General features: G+C 42.8%; 1 protein-coding gene across 1 annotated transcript in view; it reads right to left on the bottom strand.

Annotated features, from left to right (window-relative positions):
• Positions 1-15,841: 15,841 nt before the first annotated feature.
• SPECC1 (sperm antigen with calponin homology and coiled-coil domains 1) overlaps positions 15,842-18,595 on the bottom strand; it is a gene marked incomplete at its 5' end in the record, with an annotated part of 40,070 nt that continues 37,316 nt past the window's right edge. Inside the window, 3 exons of the mRNA XM_009695505.1 lie at positions 15,842-16,197; positions 16,959-17,018; positions 17,908-18,024. Coding sequence (XP_009693807.1) covers positions 16,108-16,197; positions 16,959-17,018; positions 17,908-18,024 — 267 coding nt within the window. The remainder of the gene's footprint in view (positions 16,198-16,958; positions 17,019-17,907; positions 18,025-18,595) is intronic.

The following is an 18,595-nucleotide window of genomic DNA, read 5'->3' as shown; positions in this document are numbered from 1 at the left end:
GGGCTGGGTGCTCGCCACGGGTGCTTTCGGAGCGATGGGCTGCAGCTGGCCAGGGGCCACTTGGCCAAAGGGGGAGCGAGAATCTGCCCCGCGCGTTCTGGCCCACGCTCTCCCCAAAGGCTCAGCTGTGGCTCCCGCCGGTATTGCCACACGGAGAAAAATCCCCGCGGGCAGTACGCTGACCCAAAGTAAGGAGATTTCACAAAAAACACGACAGTTATCACGCAACGTGACGTTTCCTGGTGTAAGGAAATGGCAAAACACCACGGGTTAGCAAATGCTGTTACTCACGGGGCTACAGTAGTGGAGTCGAGGTCTAAGGAGCTTGGAAAAAATTTAAAGCCTGATGCAATCACCAAAGAAAGGGGTTGTCCGCACTGGCAGATCTTAAAACCGGCAGAGAATATGCAGATAAATACAATTTAATAACTACTTACCTCTTCGTCACAGCTTTCATGCTTTATATTCCGTTCAGCATCAAAACAGAAGCAGATCAGAGGTTGAACTCCACATCAGTTTTGTAGCATCCAGCAGTATGAAACAATCTAGGACAGAAACTAGGAAAACAAAAATCCAAATAATTAAGCAAAATAAACCTTCCTGTAGCAAACAGAAAGTAAAAGAAATGGCCATAACATAAATATATATAAAATCCTGTGGAAGGGAAAGAAAGCTTTCCGCAGATCCAAAGTTAAAGCAGAGCAAAAACATATGGGAAAAACAGGATCGAAATGATTTCTGCGGACATGGCGTAAATGAAAACACTCCCATTGACTAGCAATGCTTTGGACCAGACAGATACGAAGAAGAACTCCTAATTTATACTGAACGAAGCCTTTTTTTTTTTTGAGTTGGACATCTCAGGAGCAGAATGCTTAAGGATGACTAGGATGCTGAAGGAAAGCCACGTATGGGATATATTTCATTCGATGGGGACGTACGGCAAGGTTCCCTTTGCTCCTTTTAGACAAAAGGATCTGTGCTTGGGGAGTATCGCTGCCCCTTGCCCTCCCACCTAACACCTTCGCACTCTGAATCCTCCAAGCATTTTGCCGGCACAAAGGACCAATTCTCACGACAGCGCTAACAGGCAAGCACAGATCTCCTGTGATTCAAACCTCGGTGTCCGCACCGAAAGGAACGACAGATTTTGGAGGAGAACTCAAGGCTGCCGGTCCGCAGCCCCCCATGTCGGGCTGCTCCGTCTTTCTCAGCACTGGCTGGATCCTGACCTTGCCTCCACTGGTTTGGTTTATTTATTATTTTGGTACGAGCGTAGCTTCCCTCGTGCACAGCCTGTTATAATCACGTAAACCATGGTAAACTATCATGGAAAAGCACTTTTTCCCCCACAGCAATGGATTTGCATCAGGGTTTTTACACACATTGTTTTCCTGGTTCTAAAACACGTGCCAACAGAAGGCTTCTGCTGCTCCGTAGCACTCCAGTGAAAGGAGAATTAACTTTTTGCAGTGGATACATTTTATTAGAAAAGGATCTGCTTTTGTGATCACGAAGTACTTTTTACAGGCTGAGCCAAGGGAAATTGTGGTTTATCAAGTCAGATGTGGACAGAGAAACCATTATTTCAGATTCTGATGAATAGGTTGTTCTGGGCAAGGTCTCTCTCTGTGAGACAGGTAGTAAGGCGCTGCAAATAGTGTGGATTTTGCATTACACAGCGATTCATGGCTCTCCAAAGCAGCAAAGACTTTGCCAAGGTCCAGTGGTTTATTCTGACATTAACCGGTGCAACGGAACTTATTCTGAATACAACTTACCTGCAAGTGGAGCCAAGGACAAGTGCGCTCAGCTCTGTTGTATCAAACGTGGTTAAATCCTGCTGGCGGTAAGAGTGGGATGAGCCCATTCCCAGCCAGAGATACCGACTCTGCCCTCCAGCTGCAGTCTTCGAGCCCTGTTTTAAAATACACAGCATCGAACACTCTGCCATTAGGTACCAACGGAATGTGCTGGCCTTGTGAAGTAATCATCTGCGCAGGCATTGTGAAACTGCAATTCTTGGGGCTCTGAGGATGATGAATCCGTAGGTGATAATGTGTATATTTATATACTGGAGTCCGTAAAGGAGCAAGGAAGTCACACGATTAGCAAGATAAATATAGCCCAAAGCTTGCAGCTTGTGGGATCCGGAGCGTAATACTAACACGGCAACAGGTCACTGGAGCACCGTTGGATGTTAAGATGTCAGAGACAAATGAATCACCATTACTATTATTTTCCTGGATTCTATTTTACTCTACACTCATGTAGGAAACAGCCCCAGCCCCAATCTGCTTCTTTCAAGTGTTAAGAACTAATCTGGCTCTTTTGTTCAGAGGGAAACTGATCTAAACAGATCCCACGTTATGAACGGCGATGCAGTGGGAGACAGGCTCAGCACCCTGGTGTGGCCATAGCCTGTGTCTCTCTGGTTTGGCAGAAGCCCACCAACCTCGTACGTGCCGTTCCTTCTGTCGCTGCGGTCCCCGGGGGAGCAGAGCTGCCGCTTTGGAGGCCGTGCGTTTCCTGCAGCCCTCTGTGATCTCTTTTGTGTGAGGCCTCTGCGCCTCTGCGCAGTCTCGGGCTTCACCGAGGACGTCCCTGGCAATCTCTGTCTTCACACCTTCAGTACTCTTGGCCCAGCCACAAAGAACTGGTGAGGTGCCTCACTAACACACGTCTCTCCATACACACCAGAGAAGGGGTAAATCTATAAACACAAAGAAAAGCTCCTGAGTCACTGACAACTGGGATGTTCTTGCTGGTCCTGCAGCCAGGTTTGCCTTCTTGGTCGCTAAGCCCATGTTAAACAGAGGAGTAACGAGCACTGAAGCTGGAGTGTCTCCGCTTCAAAGGGACGCAGACATCTGGATATCAAAAATGGGGGGGAAAAAAAAAAGGTGGATGCCAGACAAAAAGTTCATCTGTCTTGGTGCTACAGGCACATCTGTCATATTGACTGGCAATCCTTCATCGGCCTGAGAGCGCTGCGGTGGTGAGTAGAACTAGCTCTTGGGTGGTAGAGAGCATTAGCCTGGCACTTGGTGGCTTTGCAAGCAAAGCAGCTGCTAGCCAGCCCCTTCCATGAAGAGGCAGCTCCATCCCAAAACTGCCCATAGAGAGAGGAGACTGGGAAATAAGGAGGAGAGAGGCAGGCAGTCCCCAGGGCTTTCTGGACAAGCCCTGGTTTGGAGCGTAGGCTGTGGCACAGTCCCGTGCCATGGCGTGTGCCCTCCTATGTCCACAGAGGCTCAGAGGTTCTCTCTCCCTCCAGACCTTGCCAGCACACCTCAGCACAAGCCTCCACAGACGTGTCTGCCCAGGAGACACTCGCATTTCTAACCTCTTTTCACTACTTGTCTCCTCCGCAAGGGCTGTTGGTTAAGGGAATGACTAGTGACAGTGGTGACAATAGGGATTTGCAAGGAGGACATGAGGAGGTGGCCTAAGAACCAGCTCCTGTCTGTCATGTGGCCGTGTCTGACTGCCAGGGCAACAGACCTCAGCTGCAACTTGCCAAACAGGAACCATTAACCCCGCGGAGCTAGCACTGCCTTGTGAACTGAATCCCCATTACCACTCAAGTCTCCACTAGTACCTTCGAGTGGTTTTGCAGGACAAGACATAGCTTGTCCTGAACCCGACTCCAAGAAAGGATTCCCAAGACACAACAGAACCTCTAAACCATACAGCAGGTACAAAAAGCCCTCTTCAAAGCGGTACTGCCAACGACGGGCTGAACTACACGCAGGCTACGCAAGCTAGGTGAAGGGAACATGATTTTTGAGGCTAACTTGGTATGCAGGCAGGTGAAACAAGTACTGGGCTCTGCCTGAATATTTATTGCCTGCATTGCTGTGCTGAGCATTAGCATGTCAAAGATCCCAGAGGAGCTCTGAAGTAAACAATGATGGAGGTGAATGGCCAAAGGTGAGGCTTGCCGCTCTATGGCTGTAGGCGTTCATCTGGAAGTGACTGGGAAAGGAAAGTGGAGAGTGAAATTCCGAGGAAGATTATTTCCATATTGGAGACTCCAATTAGTTTGCAAAATCCTTGGAACAAAAAAAAAAAAAAAAACCACAACAGAAAAATTACAGTAAGTTGGTAAACTGCAGATCAACAAATTTGGATTTTCCTAGTCCCCAGGGCCATTGCTAGATAATAAATGTATATTATCCTGGACTTTAAAGCTGGTGCTTAAATTGTCTGCAAGAACTCATCTTGTAACAATGCAGGTGTGTGAATTCTTTATAAATTGTGGGTTATATCTTACACTTTTCATTAGAAAACAAAGAAGTCACCACAAAACTGAATGAAATAAACTGTAAACAGCGGTGAAATTAAAAAGGAAGGATTTTGGTTGAGCAGAGGCAAGGGTATGAGGATACCAGTTTGAAGAAATTTTTATTTTATCTCTGTGTTTGACTTTATTTACTCACCACCTTCTATGACGAAAAGCCAAGTACCTCCCCCAGCAGTACTTTTAAATGAAAGCTGCAGCTCAAGCCAAGAGCGTACGAAGCCCTACAGTGCTGAGCCCTGGTTGCAAGGTCTCACCTGCGCAGGGCTCCCAGCGGGTACTGGGCCCAGTTGTCTCGTTTGTGTTGGTGGAGCTGGTACAACCAATTTCCCCACAGAAATCAATAGGAAGTGTTGTTACGTCTCCAGGCCAACATCAGTAGTGGAAAGCCCAGGGTGAAGGTGGACAGGCAGCGATGCCCTTTGCAATTCAAACAACCCGCAATTGCTCCGTTCACAGCTAGAGCTGCTTCCTGGGCAAAACCTTCACAACTTCGTGCCCCTAAGAAAACAAACTTGTTAAGTGCCTGCTCCATAAGCCTCAGAGCTTTGCTCCCGATCAACACTTCACAGCAACAATAAGAACTGATTCCGCTCCCTGCCAAACCCTGACAGTGCAGGGATATGTCCTCTTCTCCCCAGCCCTTGAAGCCATTCTGCTTTATGCAAAAATGTGACATTTGGAGATCCAAATGTATGCAATGACAAGACTGGAATTGGTGCAACACAACTGCTCTGAATATAGCATTCTGCTCAAATTCTAGAGAAAATCTAGATTTAATTCAAATCCTTCAGCCTGTTTTCTCTGTGCAAGATGGCACCAAGATTTGTAAATATCTGTTATTACTATTATTACAATCATCTGCAACTGTCAGAGGACAGCTATGGCGTATAGAGAAGCCATGAACCTGTGGCGTCCTAGGTCCCAGCTAGAGCTCCGAAAACCATCCTTGACCTCTAACAGCTAGCCCCCCTTCACAGGCAGAGCCATGCAGGTCACTCAGGGGTTAAAGGGCAGCTTGGCTGCCGCAGAACACACGTCAAAAATCCAAATCAGCCAATGCAGAGGAAGGGACCAGCCTTCCTGTCCCACGCTGGCTCCACACTCAGCTGCCAGCAAATCCTGAATTTGCATGCAAAACCTGCTTGAACTGAATCCCAATATCATTATTACAGCCCCTATTGTATTGCTCCATCACAAAGATACGAGATTTTTCTGTTTTGTCCCGTCTGCGTAACTATTGGCAAAAGTGCTACGCAAACCTAGTGCTAAACGCTGTTAAAGCCGAAGAACTTGGTTAGTGTGGTTTCCATCCTTGCAAGAGTTTATCAGAAACCCTCCTAGCTTAGTCGCTATGAAAGCAATGTCTCAATCACAGTCGAAGGGGAAGAGCCTGGAACCCGGACCGTGCTATCCCCTGGTGTATTATTTATGATTAATATTACTAGCCCCTTGGCAAGTTTCAGACTGAACTCTCCCTTCCCAGAATGGCTCTCCAGGGCCTTGGCAGCACAACTGCTCTCAAGGGCTGAGCTATGCATATGTTATTATTATTGCTGTGCTATTCAGACACGTTGGGTTGTCTGAACTGAATACTAGTAGCTGCATTACAAATAAGCAAGAGGCCACGCTCCCTGCTTTCACTGTAACGGTCCTGGCTGTACTTTTTATTTTGGCAAGGAAAATAACAGACATCTTATAACTGAAAAAGCCAAGCAGAATCGTGGTGGCAGCCTCGCTTCCCAGGAGCTTGATCCTGTTGGGACAAGGTTGGGTATGATCTGTTGAATTGCAAACCTGAGGAGTTTGTTCGCTTCCTTGATGAGAGTGTGGGAGTGGCTTACTATGAGACAGAAAGGATGAGCTGTCTGAGAAGACAAAAATTACAGCACATCAAGGTGGAACAAGGGTTTGAACTGCTATATACTCTTTCTTTTTTTAAGCCAAGAGAAGTGGTAAAATGGAGCTTTGCACAGAAGGTGTACAGCTGTCTGTATGGAGCAGGTTAGAAAAAACAATTGTTCCCATCTTAATTCTCTTAATCTTGTTACTTTCTCTTTAACCAGCTTAAACTCATCATGTGTGGGTAAGGATAAAACCTCGGTCATTGCTATGTACTTAAGAAGGGACAGCAGTTCACATTCTAGATATGTGAATAATGTTTACCCACATCGGCATTTTACAGCTTTCATTTTCTTCCTGCTATGCTCAATAAAAAACACTGATTGCCCCCATAATCTGACTGCCATCTTTTCTGGGTGACATTTACTTCAGGGTCCTGCTACCCAGAGATTGTGCCTATAGTTTTCCAGCACTAAATTCTGAAAAACTATATCTGTGCGACTTCAGCCACCTGGTTCTGACCCTTGCAGCCCATCAAGTCTCCATCTGGAAGACTTTTTTACTATACTCATATTGCTTACGCTTCTCCACCATCTATTATGGCTTATATCTTTCAAGCACATTGATAACCAGGGCAACTTCTCAACTAATGCTCACCTGCACTGGCTTCCTGTCCAAACATTACTACAGCTGTTGCAACCTAAAAAGAGGAGAGGTAGAAAGTCATTATTTTACATACGCTGGTGACACTAGTCGTTGGACAGCCCAAGAAGATGGGGCAAGATGCTTGCCTGGCTCTGGAACCGGTTAATATAGGGGTCACGAAGGAACTGTTTCCAGCATACTGCAGCTTACATCCCATTCCCTTTCTCCTGAGTCACAGGCTCTTTAAAAAGCCCCATTGAAAATACGGTCATTCTGATTACAGCACTACAAAAACTTCTACTCTTCCAGGAAAATTTCTGATGGTTATGGTCTTTGGAAAGCATGATGTCTCTGAAGATTTTGAAGCCCGGTGTCTCTGGGAAGACCTGCCAGGTGTCAGAACAGCCACTCAAAGTGAGCAAGCAAGGTAGTTCAGAAGTTGTAACAGAACCACGACCTGAGGTCCTATCCATTTAGGTATCAGGAGCCTGGGAATTTTGGGTAAAATGGGCATTGTTAATGACTAAGGGGAGACATTAAAGGATTGGCTCAGAGATGGGGGAGGCTCAAAAATATGTTAAAAAGCTTTTCCTGAAAACAAGAGTTTCCTTTTCATCATGTCATGTCATCCACGTCATGGAGCCACAAATGGGTTCACATAGGTTGAAACCACGTTTGTGGCTAGCACACCTGCCTCGGTTCCCATGGAAGGTCTCTGAGCATTTTGGGAATGCAAGACTCCTAGTGCTCATTCTGGGCTTTAAACTTTAGATCAGACTGTGTTATCTTCAACCTCAAATATAGATTAGGTCATGGCACTTTGCTTTCATCTGTCTCTGCCACGGGCTCCAATTGAACATGAACCTCAAAATGCTGGAACCCATGTTTGGAGCAGTCTTTGTGTTCACAGAGAGGTCTTGGTTCATGATGGGGTCAGAGGCACTGTGGCGATGCAAACAAATAAAAACCTCTCCATCTCAGTAGAAGAATCTGCACCAGTCAGGAAGGGAATTACTCTTTCCGCCCCTATCTATGTTCTCTAAGGATTAGGAGACACGTGGCAATGAAAGCAAACTAAGCAGCAAAGCAGTCCTGAATCTTGTCATCTCAGCCCATCTACAACCAGCCACAAATAATCCTGGGAAAATATTGGCCTCAACTCTCATTTTCAGTCTCTTGCTGAACCACTTGCGCACATATCTGCACATATTACTCACTGACGGTCTCCACAGAGAATCCAGCTTTTCCAACAAATAAATCAAAGCATCTGGAGTATATTCTGAAAAGAGTTGAGACAGCACAGCCTGTAAGCATCTCGCATCTTACTTCAGTAATGGAAAAGCCAAGTCCGGCAGTAATAGATAACAGGTCTTTGGAATCAATTGTTCCTAAGCAGAATCTATTTTCTGAAAGATAACAAGGGAATTCAGACATTAATAGTTGCAAATGGCTGAATATAGCAAATTCTGACAAAAATAAGAACTGTCTTGCATCCTTTCAAACTGTAGATCCTGATTGCTGGGCTGTTAATTTTTCCTGGCTTCCCAGGGTGTATTTCCCATGGCAAAGGCACTGACACAGTGTCAGGCAGCAGAGCAGTGGATCCATTTTAACATATTTTTTATGAGTGTTCGTTTGGCTGAAGCTTTGAGTCACAGTCTGTGGTAGCACGGCTTTTTGTTTTGTAGCAATTCAAGCAAGGATTATGGGGACAGGTTTTTAAAGAGCCAACAAACAGAGATATCTTGTTCGATCATTTGTTTAAAACCAAAGCAAACACGAACTGCAATAGCTGCAATAACAGGTATCTTGCTCCTCACTGGTATCTCCATACTGTACAAAAACCAGATTAACTCTGACAGCAGTGTCTCAGGAGATTCATTTCTCTTTATAGACAGGGAATGGGACTGAGGCTCAGCATGTGAAATTTTTGTTCACTGGTTTGTAAGGCAGAAAGGATTTTTGGCTTTCCACATCCCAGGACTCAAGAGTCTATCCCCATCAAAAAATTGCTGGGTGCTACCAGACATGAAGGATAATGTCCTACAAGCATACCTAACAGTTTGATTCCTGGAAAAAAAACCCAAAACTAAAAACCTCACTTATTGCAGTTAGTGTAACAGGCAGACAGAAATTACCAACTCGACGTCTCAGCCGAGATCTGGCAGGATCACAGGAAGGTGGAAATGAGGCAGTCGGTCACCCACGGCTTTGCACGCCAACCTGGAACCAGCTCGTGTTACTTCATCATTTCTACGTGTGTCACAAATACAGGTTGGGAGTTCGGATAGATCACAGCTTCCCTGAGCAGGGCTAGACAACCACGATTTCACCCTATTGCGACTAAACAACATTAATAATCAGACCAGATTGGTTTTGTAATTAGTTCTATTATAATACTGCATATAAATTCTAGCTTGTGGTTGGAGGCTGTATAAACTCCTAGCAAATACAGCTGTTACCCCAAAGGTTTTATAGCTATAAAAGACAAGGACAGACAAAAGGATAGAGAAAATAGATAATGAAATACTTGGAATTTAGACAGACAGACATGAACTGCCTTATTCCAAGGTCACACAACCAGTGAACTTAAGTATCCAGAGTCCTGCTCTTTACCCTTTCAGCATAATACGAGCCTGCATTCCCGGTGGTGGTGAGATATCCAGATAGCAAGACAGGGCTGGTTCTGAGAATGACGCCTAAAGACAACTGAGGTGCAAATATTGAGTCTAGTGCTTTCTACGTGAGCTACAGCAAATCTTCAAAATAAAGTGCAGTGGCAGCTTGAAAAAAAATTAGGAACGCTAGTTTGCCATTTCATGTGGTCATACTTTGTCCGGGAGATAAAACTACCCAAATCAGACAAATCATCAAAACAACATTGCTTTGCCTGTGACATTGCCACAAGAAAGCGTCAGCCCAGCATTAAAAGCCCAGGGCTGAAACATGATACTGTTTCTGGGGCAAGGCAAAGTAGTTTGGATTATGTAAATCAGAATTTTTTCCCATAAGGTTTCATCTGCCCAGTTGGACACAAACATACCTGAGAGGCTCGAAGAGATTTAAATGCCCGTGTCTTCTATCATCTTGTTTTCGTTGCTGACTCAGCGATTTTGATTGTTCCAGTGTTGCCACTACTCTCATGAGATAAAAGCAGACTCTGTGAAAAGTATTCCGGAATTTGATCTCAGCATCTTTGAAAGCTCTGTATGTAGACTGGGTAGTGGCTGGAGCACAGTGTTCACGGGGCTGAATTCCTCAGCAGCAAAGGCAGGCCTCCACAGCCCTCTTTGTGCAGGCTGGAAAAAGAAATTCTATCCAAGGATACAGTCCAGAATTTAGGAAGCCCTCCTTTACTTCATGAAGAATGTTTATAATAAATGTCACTATGAGCATCATTGCTTGGCATTCTAGTTTTGACAGGGAATCATTATTTTTGCCCTCTTTTCCACAACTCAGCCCTACCCAAAATTCCAACACAAACCTCATTTTCCCAAGCAGTGTCACTAGTCGGATGGCGATGTTCAGTCTGCAAGATGTGGACTCAATCAGGATGCTTTGGCTTCCTTTCAAAATATCAGCAGCTGCTAGTCCTCTCTGTTGCGGGAAACAGAATATCTCCAGGTCCGGTCACTGGCATGCCCACAGGATTTCAGTCTCTTGCGTTTGCACGGTTTGTTCCACAGAAGAGCCAAGCAATCTCTTTCTAGCCCTGCGCACATACTGGCCTTGTCCTCTGCATCGTGTGTAATGCCCTGTCGCTATCTACCAGGTGGACTGTACTCTGCGAGCTATACATCTTGCCTCTTGGCTTACTGGTGACTTATTTTTATACTTACTCCAGTCATGAGTCCTTGCTTCCAATTTTGACTACTTATTTCTTAATCCTCTAGCCATTTAAAAGCTGCTAATGCAGAGACATATTGGTCTTTTCTGTCCTCTTTCCTTGCCTTTGCACTAGGATGATTTCCTAATGTCTCTTCAATACTATTTGTTTCAGAAACCAAGAGATCTCTTGCACTCCTTTATTCCCAAGACAACCTTCTGAAAGGCATTCAAATGCATTTAAGTTACCTAAAAGATGGAACTCGACGTATTTATGAGAAGAAGATTCTGACCAAATTTTCTTTGTTACCAGCGTAGGAGAATCAATGAACCATGAGTATCTTTTTAAAAGTCTCCTGGGAGTCCTGCTTCCCAGCAGACTGCAGAAGAATCTGTTTTGTATGTAGATATTTGAAACATTACAACAAACATCAGAAACAGAAAAAGATTTATTAGAAATATTACACAGATTTTTGCATCGTACATTTTAATAATGTTAATCTTTAAATATTAGCATGTCCAAATCTGGCAATGCCTAGTATATACATTCTAATGTGCTCTTTGTATAAATTAGGTTACGATGTAACATCTGTACCCAACAGAGAAAGCTAAAAGTACTTGACTGTTAGAGGTGGTTATCCCATACCACAAACTCAAGCCTGGACCAACAATCAATAAAAACATTGTGTCCAGCACTGCTCAGTGGAACTTGGCACAAGGGCAAGTCAAAAATGTAGAGACCATCAGTTGAGAAAAATGTTAACTGCAGTTCAGTTCTAAGCTTGATTCTACACCGTATTGGTGAGTGAGTCTAAATGGCACTGGAATTGGTAGAAACCAATATAGTCTAGCATAGCTGAAGTTATTGCTGGGTTTAAAAATGTCTTAATGCTCAGTGCCCTGAGTCTTTTTAGGCAAAAGCCCTCTTCCGACAGGAAAATGCATAATCTCATCCCATACAGACTCTGCCTTTTATCAGATACACAAGGCACAGCTTTGCAAACAGGTGGCCCCGTCAGATACTTCCTGCTGGAAGACCCGGTACCGTAAGCACGGAAAGATGAGGGAGCTACAAGCAAACTAGTGAGCCAATGCTCGTATTTTCATTGCCAAGGAAGGGGGAAAGTCACTGAAGCAAAAAGGTGAATTTTTTAAGAGTTCCAGGTCAGGAATCAAATAGGGAAGAACCAATCATTCTGCCAGTGTAAGCTTATTTGGTTTGGACAGAAAACTTGCACATAACTGTTTGCACATACAAAACAAGAAAAATCATAAAGAAAACCTGTAGAAAACTTCAAATTACAAAAAGAAAACCTGCCAAAACTCAAAGAGAATGTGTCTCACAGAGGAAGCTGGAGAACGTGCAGAAGTCAAAAACTACTCTGCTTAGTACAGCTGCCTCGCTGCAGCACAGGAAGAACTGGGAAATCTTTGTCCCCTTTGCATTTCCGTGACTGTCACCGGCACAGGAAGGGGAACCTGGCAAAGGCAGCAAGCTCTGTGCTCTCTTCCCTCCTCATCTTCTGAGATCCACCCCAGGCTGCACTCTTTGGAGAAATGTCACTCAAGATGACAGTTAGTAAGGACTCTCAAGCTGTCCACAAAGGCCCAGGTATGTATGTCCCACATATGCCCCTCTCCTCACACGCTGGACCTTCCCTCCATTCCATTTCATTGCATACTTTCAGAAACAGCTCATCAGTCTTTCTAGAAAACCTTCTTAGAGGGCTGACTCCGGGCTCGCTTCTCAACACCTCTGTACCTTCCCAAGCCATGAAACAATTTGTATCTTCTATGGCTCACCAGAAATTCTGGGAGTCAGATTGTATACTTTTCACACTTTAACCTCTTTTCCTCTCTAACAGCTATAGTACAACAGTCACACAACGCGATAACCCTCCATGGAACTTCACTGAAATACCCATCCTAACCATTCTTCTCACGTGCTCATCCCAAATCAGCTATTTGGTTTCTTGTAGTCCCACAGACTACCCAAGTACACACATACAAGCATGTGCAGGTATGTTTAAGAGTGACGGTATATTTAGGGAGCATATGGTGACATGGTGAAGAGATTTCATCTGTCTGCATCAGAGAAAGATCCTTACTCCTAAGAGGCAAAGTCAGAAAGGATTTAGGAAGTTGAGGCAAACTGTTACTGATACAATGCATTACACCATCCATGTCATATCATCACATGTTCCATTCTAGGACATTTTCAGAGGATTCTCAGAAATTCTATGAAGACTATCCCTATACCCTCTAGCTTAAGTTATGTAACAAACTCTCTAATTTTAAAGGTAGCTAGAACTTTAATTTTGCAGTTCAAATTTGAGATGTCTTACAAGGGCCTGTAGATTTTCTGAAAATCAGGCTGGTCTGCAGCATTTTGTCTGGGACAAATTTAAATTCAGATTCAGATTCTAAAGCAACATGAAAAACCAGCAATTTCTGAAAATCCAGGTCTAGAAATGTAACTGTGCAAGGTTCAAAAGGAAGAAAAAATACACAATATTGTTACAGTTAAATGGACAAATAATATTCTTAACCTCCAAAAATAATCTGGAGACCATCTTTCAATCTCAAAGTATCAGCATTTCAAAATGAGACGTTTTGTGTATTTGAGGACCAAAAAGTAAACATTGAGTAAATGGTGAAACCGAGTATCTTCTTCCTTATTGACAGACAGCTCCTTGATCTAACACCTAGATAAGTAAAAAAATTTTAAGAATATACCATTAGAATCGGGCAGAATTAGTGTTTGGTCTATGCTACCGGGGGCATGGAAGAATAAGCTGCAAAGAGATGACAGAAACATTGCTTTGCAAAAATAATTGGGAAAAAAAAAGCTGCTAGATCAAACAGGATGGTTTGTAAGGCTAGAATGTGTCTTGGAGAAACAGATTAGAATAAATGTCAGAACAGCGGTTGAAGCAAATGACACTGACACATTAGGTAACATATTTAGTGTCCATCTGACAGGCACATGGAACACACACTTCCAGTGACCAGAGGGTTAAGATTATCTTATTTTTTTAGATCAAGTGAAGCGCTCTGACTTTGAAATGTTTATCAGATGCTGGGAATTAAAACAGTTTTTCTCATCCCTGCAAGTGCCCGATCCAAAGCCCACTGAGGAATATGGAATTTTCTGTGTTGACTTCACTATTCTTTGAACTACAGCCCGTTGGAGAGAACTGGGATCTCTGCCAATGGATACCTCAAGGGAAAAGAGCCTACTCCATCCACAAGGCAATGGAGCTCTGCAGTGTAACTGCCTTCCTAAATGAACTCTGCTTAGCAGCTATTTTTCTCTTCCATCTTATCCCATAACAGGAGACTTGTAGCTGAGAACACTTAGAGCAACTCATCCCATGTTCTCTAGGGATGGCAGAGTGTATGCTGAAAATTACTGGAGAGTTAATTCAATCTAGAAAGCATTCTCTTGCAAAGAAATAACTCTGGCTAGCATTTACAACTGCTTTCTCACATTGTAAGATGACACAAAGAGTGCAAGGGCACTGTAAGTGCTTGCCACTGTCCTCTTTCATCACATAGACTCTCAAAAGATTGGAATCAGACTTTGCTGCGGGCGATGGATTAGAATAAATGTCAGGCTAGAACTAAGAGCAAGTGATGCTTTTCTCCTCCTGTGAAATAGGCATACACTGCATTCCTCCAACTTCCTTTCTGTTCAATATACTCACTGACCTTGCCACTGCCATCTATCCCTTAATCCTGTATTTTGCTGTGAGAAAACGAAAGTCTGAAATAGGTTGTTTACTAATTAAATAGTATTAAAAATCCAAACAAACAACAAAGTGCTCTGCGGAAGCCAGAGGCTGAGATCAGCCACCTGCAAAGTCCCAGAAAACCTGAAACCAAGTTTCTTCTGTGAAATTGCTTGTTTCTATTTCATGAGCCTTTTTTCAGGAGTTAAGAGCAGTGAGTACACACCATTATTTTTTTGTAAGAGGGAAATGATCCCTAGCTCCCTATGATTAACATTGACAAAGCATCAAGTCTAGTCACAGGGTAAAACATGCTAACTAAACCAACAACTTTCTTCTATCAGCATAATCTAAAGCAGCTAGACCGCCTTCTATGAGGTCCTGTACAAAGCATGCTCTCCAAGACCTGCTCCCAGAACAAATTAAGCAGCCTGTTTGATCCTGCTATCCTTGGAGACAAACAGAAAATGTAACTTCATGAGGTAAAATAAGAGAAACAATATAATGGAAATTAAACAGTATCTTTCAGACATTTTACCAACAGTATTATTGATCTGGAAAGCTATTCTCTGGCGCCTGAGAGACTTCTGTGCCACAGAGAGGGGTTCCAGTTACATTCTTTGTAACCTGTGAAGTTGCAACTTCCATTGGTACTAATATATTACTGTGTTCCTTTACAGGGTAACATTACTTCCAAGCATGTAACAGTGCCCTATGGACTACATTTTTATTGGACAGGGCACAGGCTGTCTCAAGATTCATGCCTCTACACAGCAGTTACATATTTGTGATGATTATACAGGATCAACAGAGAAGAAGTTACTCCACTCAATCCACAAAAATAGGAACTACTGAGATGTCACTGTATTGCTTAGAGGGTCATCACCTGATTACTGGCACCTTGCAAACTAAAGCTAGTAAATTGCATTTGCAATATTCCTATGATAACTGTGCCTGCACAGTCAGCTGGAAAACCGAGCTCTGGCTTCCCGTAGTAATCAAGTAACAAAGTTGTAGTAATAACCCTATTTTTCCTCAAAGAGATTACTTCTGTTTGATCTGAAATGAAGTCTGAGCACCTAGCAGGATCTTCCAGAGTTCTTTCACTAACTGGTGAGGGAACAGAGCATGGTTTCCAAGTTACAAACAATCCTGTTATTAACCTGCTGGTTAAGCTATGACAAACAAACCAGTATACTTATTGTGTCAGATGTGTGAGAATAACTCACACATTCTTAAGATTCTACACACTTATGTGCCTCTGTCAGGATGTTTTATAAAACATATGGAGGCAAGAAAACAACATGTATTTGGGATGAGTTGAGCATGTTTTGGCAAGAAGAGCATTTTTGTGAACTTTTGTATTAATATTAATCTCCCAGCCTCCCTTGAGTGCCAGCATAGTCCACATTGATTTAGAACTTCATTTTGTAGCAAGTCTCCAGTTGGTGGAGTCTGGTTTTAGGCAAACATTGTTTAACGCAAGGGATCCTCTTCAGAAATATCCCACACGTGTTTGAAAATGCTTTGCAATTTCCACATAGGAATAAAATTACAGATGAATTTGGTTTGTATAGATGGACAACGGATATTTATTTGGTTGCAGTCCCAGATGTAATCAAAATAATGGAAGAGCTTTCTTTCAAACTAAGAGTTTAGGTTGGTTGTGGAAGAGGAGCAAGCGGATTTTTAAAGTGATCGAGTGCATCTGTAGCATTCTTTGTTCTCTTCCCCACTTCTGTCCACCTCTTGCTCTGCATCTCAGGTCTCAAAGTACTTGTAAATCTGGGCGACGTACTGCATCACACTCTGCCAGTCTGGCCGGTCTGTGTACATCATCTCACTGAGTTCCTGCACAGGACAGACACATTGTCAAAACTTAGTCAAAAAAGCACCACCACTGGGAACATCACTGGGTCCCTCTGAGCAGCTGTGGCTATTGAACACTACTTCTGCTTCCATTCCAGAGTTTCTTAAAGCCACATCCAGTGTAAAAGTCCATGGGAATGATCTACTGGCCTAGTGCAATTCTGAAACTCGTTAACAAACTAATTAAAAGCCATATGCATTTTACATTCTGAACAGATTTTTTCCATCTGCAATCAAAGATCAATTCTCTATATAACTTCATTTAAATTGTTGCTTCTTTGCATGTCTTTGGTTCTGTATTTAGTTCATGAACCTCACACTTTTTTCCTTCATATTGAACTTATCTCTTCCTTGTCATCATATTGTTGACTTTAGAAAAGGCTTTTTAAGCAATTTAACAAACAAATTATCTTTCTGTTTCTTAAAACACTAAAACAGAAGGAAAGAAAATGGTCTAACAGACAAGCTTGTCCATGAAAATAGGAATCATCTGGAATCGGCTTCCAAGAGGAGGACATAATCAATACTCTCATTTCAATACTAGATGACCTCGAGAAGTTCCTTCAAATTATATTATTTGATTCTGCAAATTCTTTCTGGAAGTTCTGCTAACACTATGAACTTTCAGAGATGGTGGTGCAGCCTTCCCTAGCACTATGTGAACACTTTCCGTGCAGGCTGATTGACTGGCTTCGGAACGGTGTATGCAGCAAGTCTTCCCTTGCTAAAAGAAGGTTACTCACCAGGCTGGGTTTGATGCCTACACTTTCAGCAGCTTGAAATGCTAACAGCAGATTTCTCTTCTGTAAAAATAAAACAAAAGTTCAAAAGGATTATCATCAAAGTATGATTCCTGAACCGTACCTTGCATCTGGTTAATCAGTAAGTTTAAATGAGCACATATATTTGAAAACTGAAAAACACTAGATTCAATACTTTCACACAGACACTTTTTTGTGTCAGTAAGGTATACTCACAAACAAGTTCGTTCTCTTTGAATAGCTCATCTACTTCTGCCCAAGCTACACCTCTGTGTTTTTGACAAATAGGTTCTTGTGAAATTGGTTACAACTGGGCAAAAAAACCCCACTGAGGTTCTGTCTTTATTATGAGTGATAGGTTTCTGAAGAGGTGTTAACTAGTATAAGGCATTCCTCTATATAGTATCTATTACAGTAAGAATTATACTAACTGTCTGAAGCAAATCCAGCAAATCCAAGTTCCTCCCCTTTGTGATGGTTTAACATATTTGGAATGTGTTGATATGGTCTGACTTTTAGATACATTGCTGTCCAAGTAGCTCAATGAAAGATCTGTCTGCCTATTGATCAGCACTTTTAATTTGTGCTGCTAACTCAGGAGTCCAGAAATGCTTTAGCCTTTCAAAAAGGATTCTGTCTTCATGTTTATCTGCAGCACTCACCGGATTCAGGCAACTTGTCACTAACTGTTTATCTAGTAGTCCCTGCATTTCTCTCTGGGAGCTCACTGTTGGTTTCCTTTCCCTTTTCATCCAGTCTGTTTGCTTTGTACGTTCTCAACTGACACTTGTTTCTTACTGTTGCTCCCACCTACTTATTTTCTATCAAGCAAGATCTTGCAACACTGTGTCTCCACCACAAATCCATCAAAACAGATAATGTTTACTGTGAATTCTACAAATGCTGTAGGAGCAGGTACAACAAAACTTACTTTATCCTGGCTGTTGAGCTCCTGGTAAGGAATATGTGCAGGCAAATACGTGTGCAGGAGAGCGCAGAAAGCCAGCCCATCACTCCAGCTGCTGCTAAAGTTGGTAATATCAATATTCTGTAGAAGAAAACACGAACCATTCCTAAACAGTGCTACACAACAAAAATAAATAAATCTCCAAACAATAGTTTTTATGCAGTCATGAAACCAAAGACTCAGAGTATTAAAGGAACACTGGTTTACATTTTCCATCCTCCCCTTCTTTTTCATGTCAAGTAGAAAGATACCAAGTAGGATGGTAAGTTTCAAAGTCCTGGATAATGGATTATTAAGGAGTTAAATGTTTTTCACACCAGGCCCCAAACAGAGAGACTCTCTTCAGTGCTTTCTAGAAAGTGAGAAATATCATGTGCAGTACATGCTGCAGCTGCAATTTTCCTGTGCTGGCAAGAAGGACTTTATCTGGTCCCTTTCATGTACAGAATGGCAGAAATATGATTTCTCTAGCACCTACAACAGAAGTCATTGATATTTTAAAATGGTGTTTTGTAATTGATTTCGTGCTTCCTTGTCTCATGATGTGTAACAGAGGGGTGGATTTGCAGAACAATGAGGCAGTGTAATCAGTGTATTTGACCACTGTTATCTTTCTGATATTACATAGCAGATATATGCTTTAATGAGAATG

The sequence above is a fragment of the Cariama cristata genome, unplaced genomic scaffold (genome assembly GCF_000690535.1).
Source record: "Cariama cristata isolate BGI_N322 unplaced genomic scaffold, ASM69053v1 scaffold4692, whole genome shotgun sequence".
NCBI lineage: Eukaryota > Metazoa > Chordata > Aves > Cariamiformes > Cariamidae > Cariama > Cariama cristata.
The sequence above is the reverse complement of the archived record's forward strand: the minus strand, read 5'-3'. Positions and strand labels throughout refer to the sequence as shown.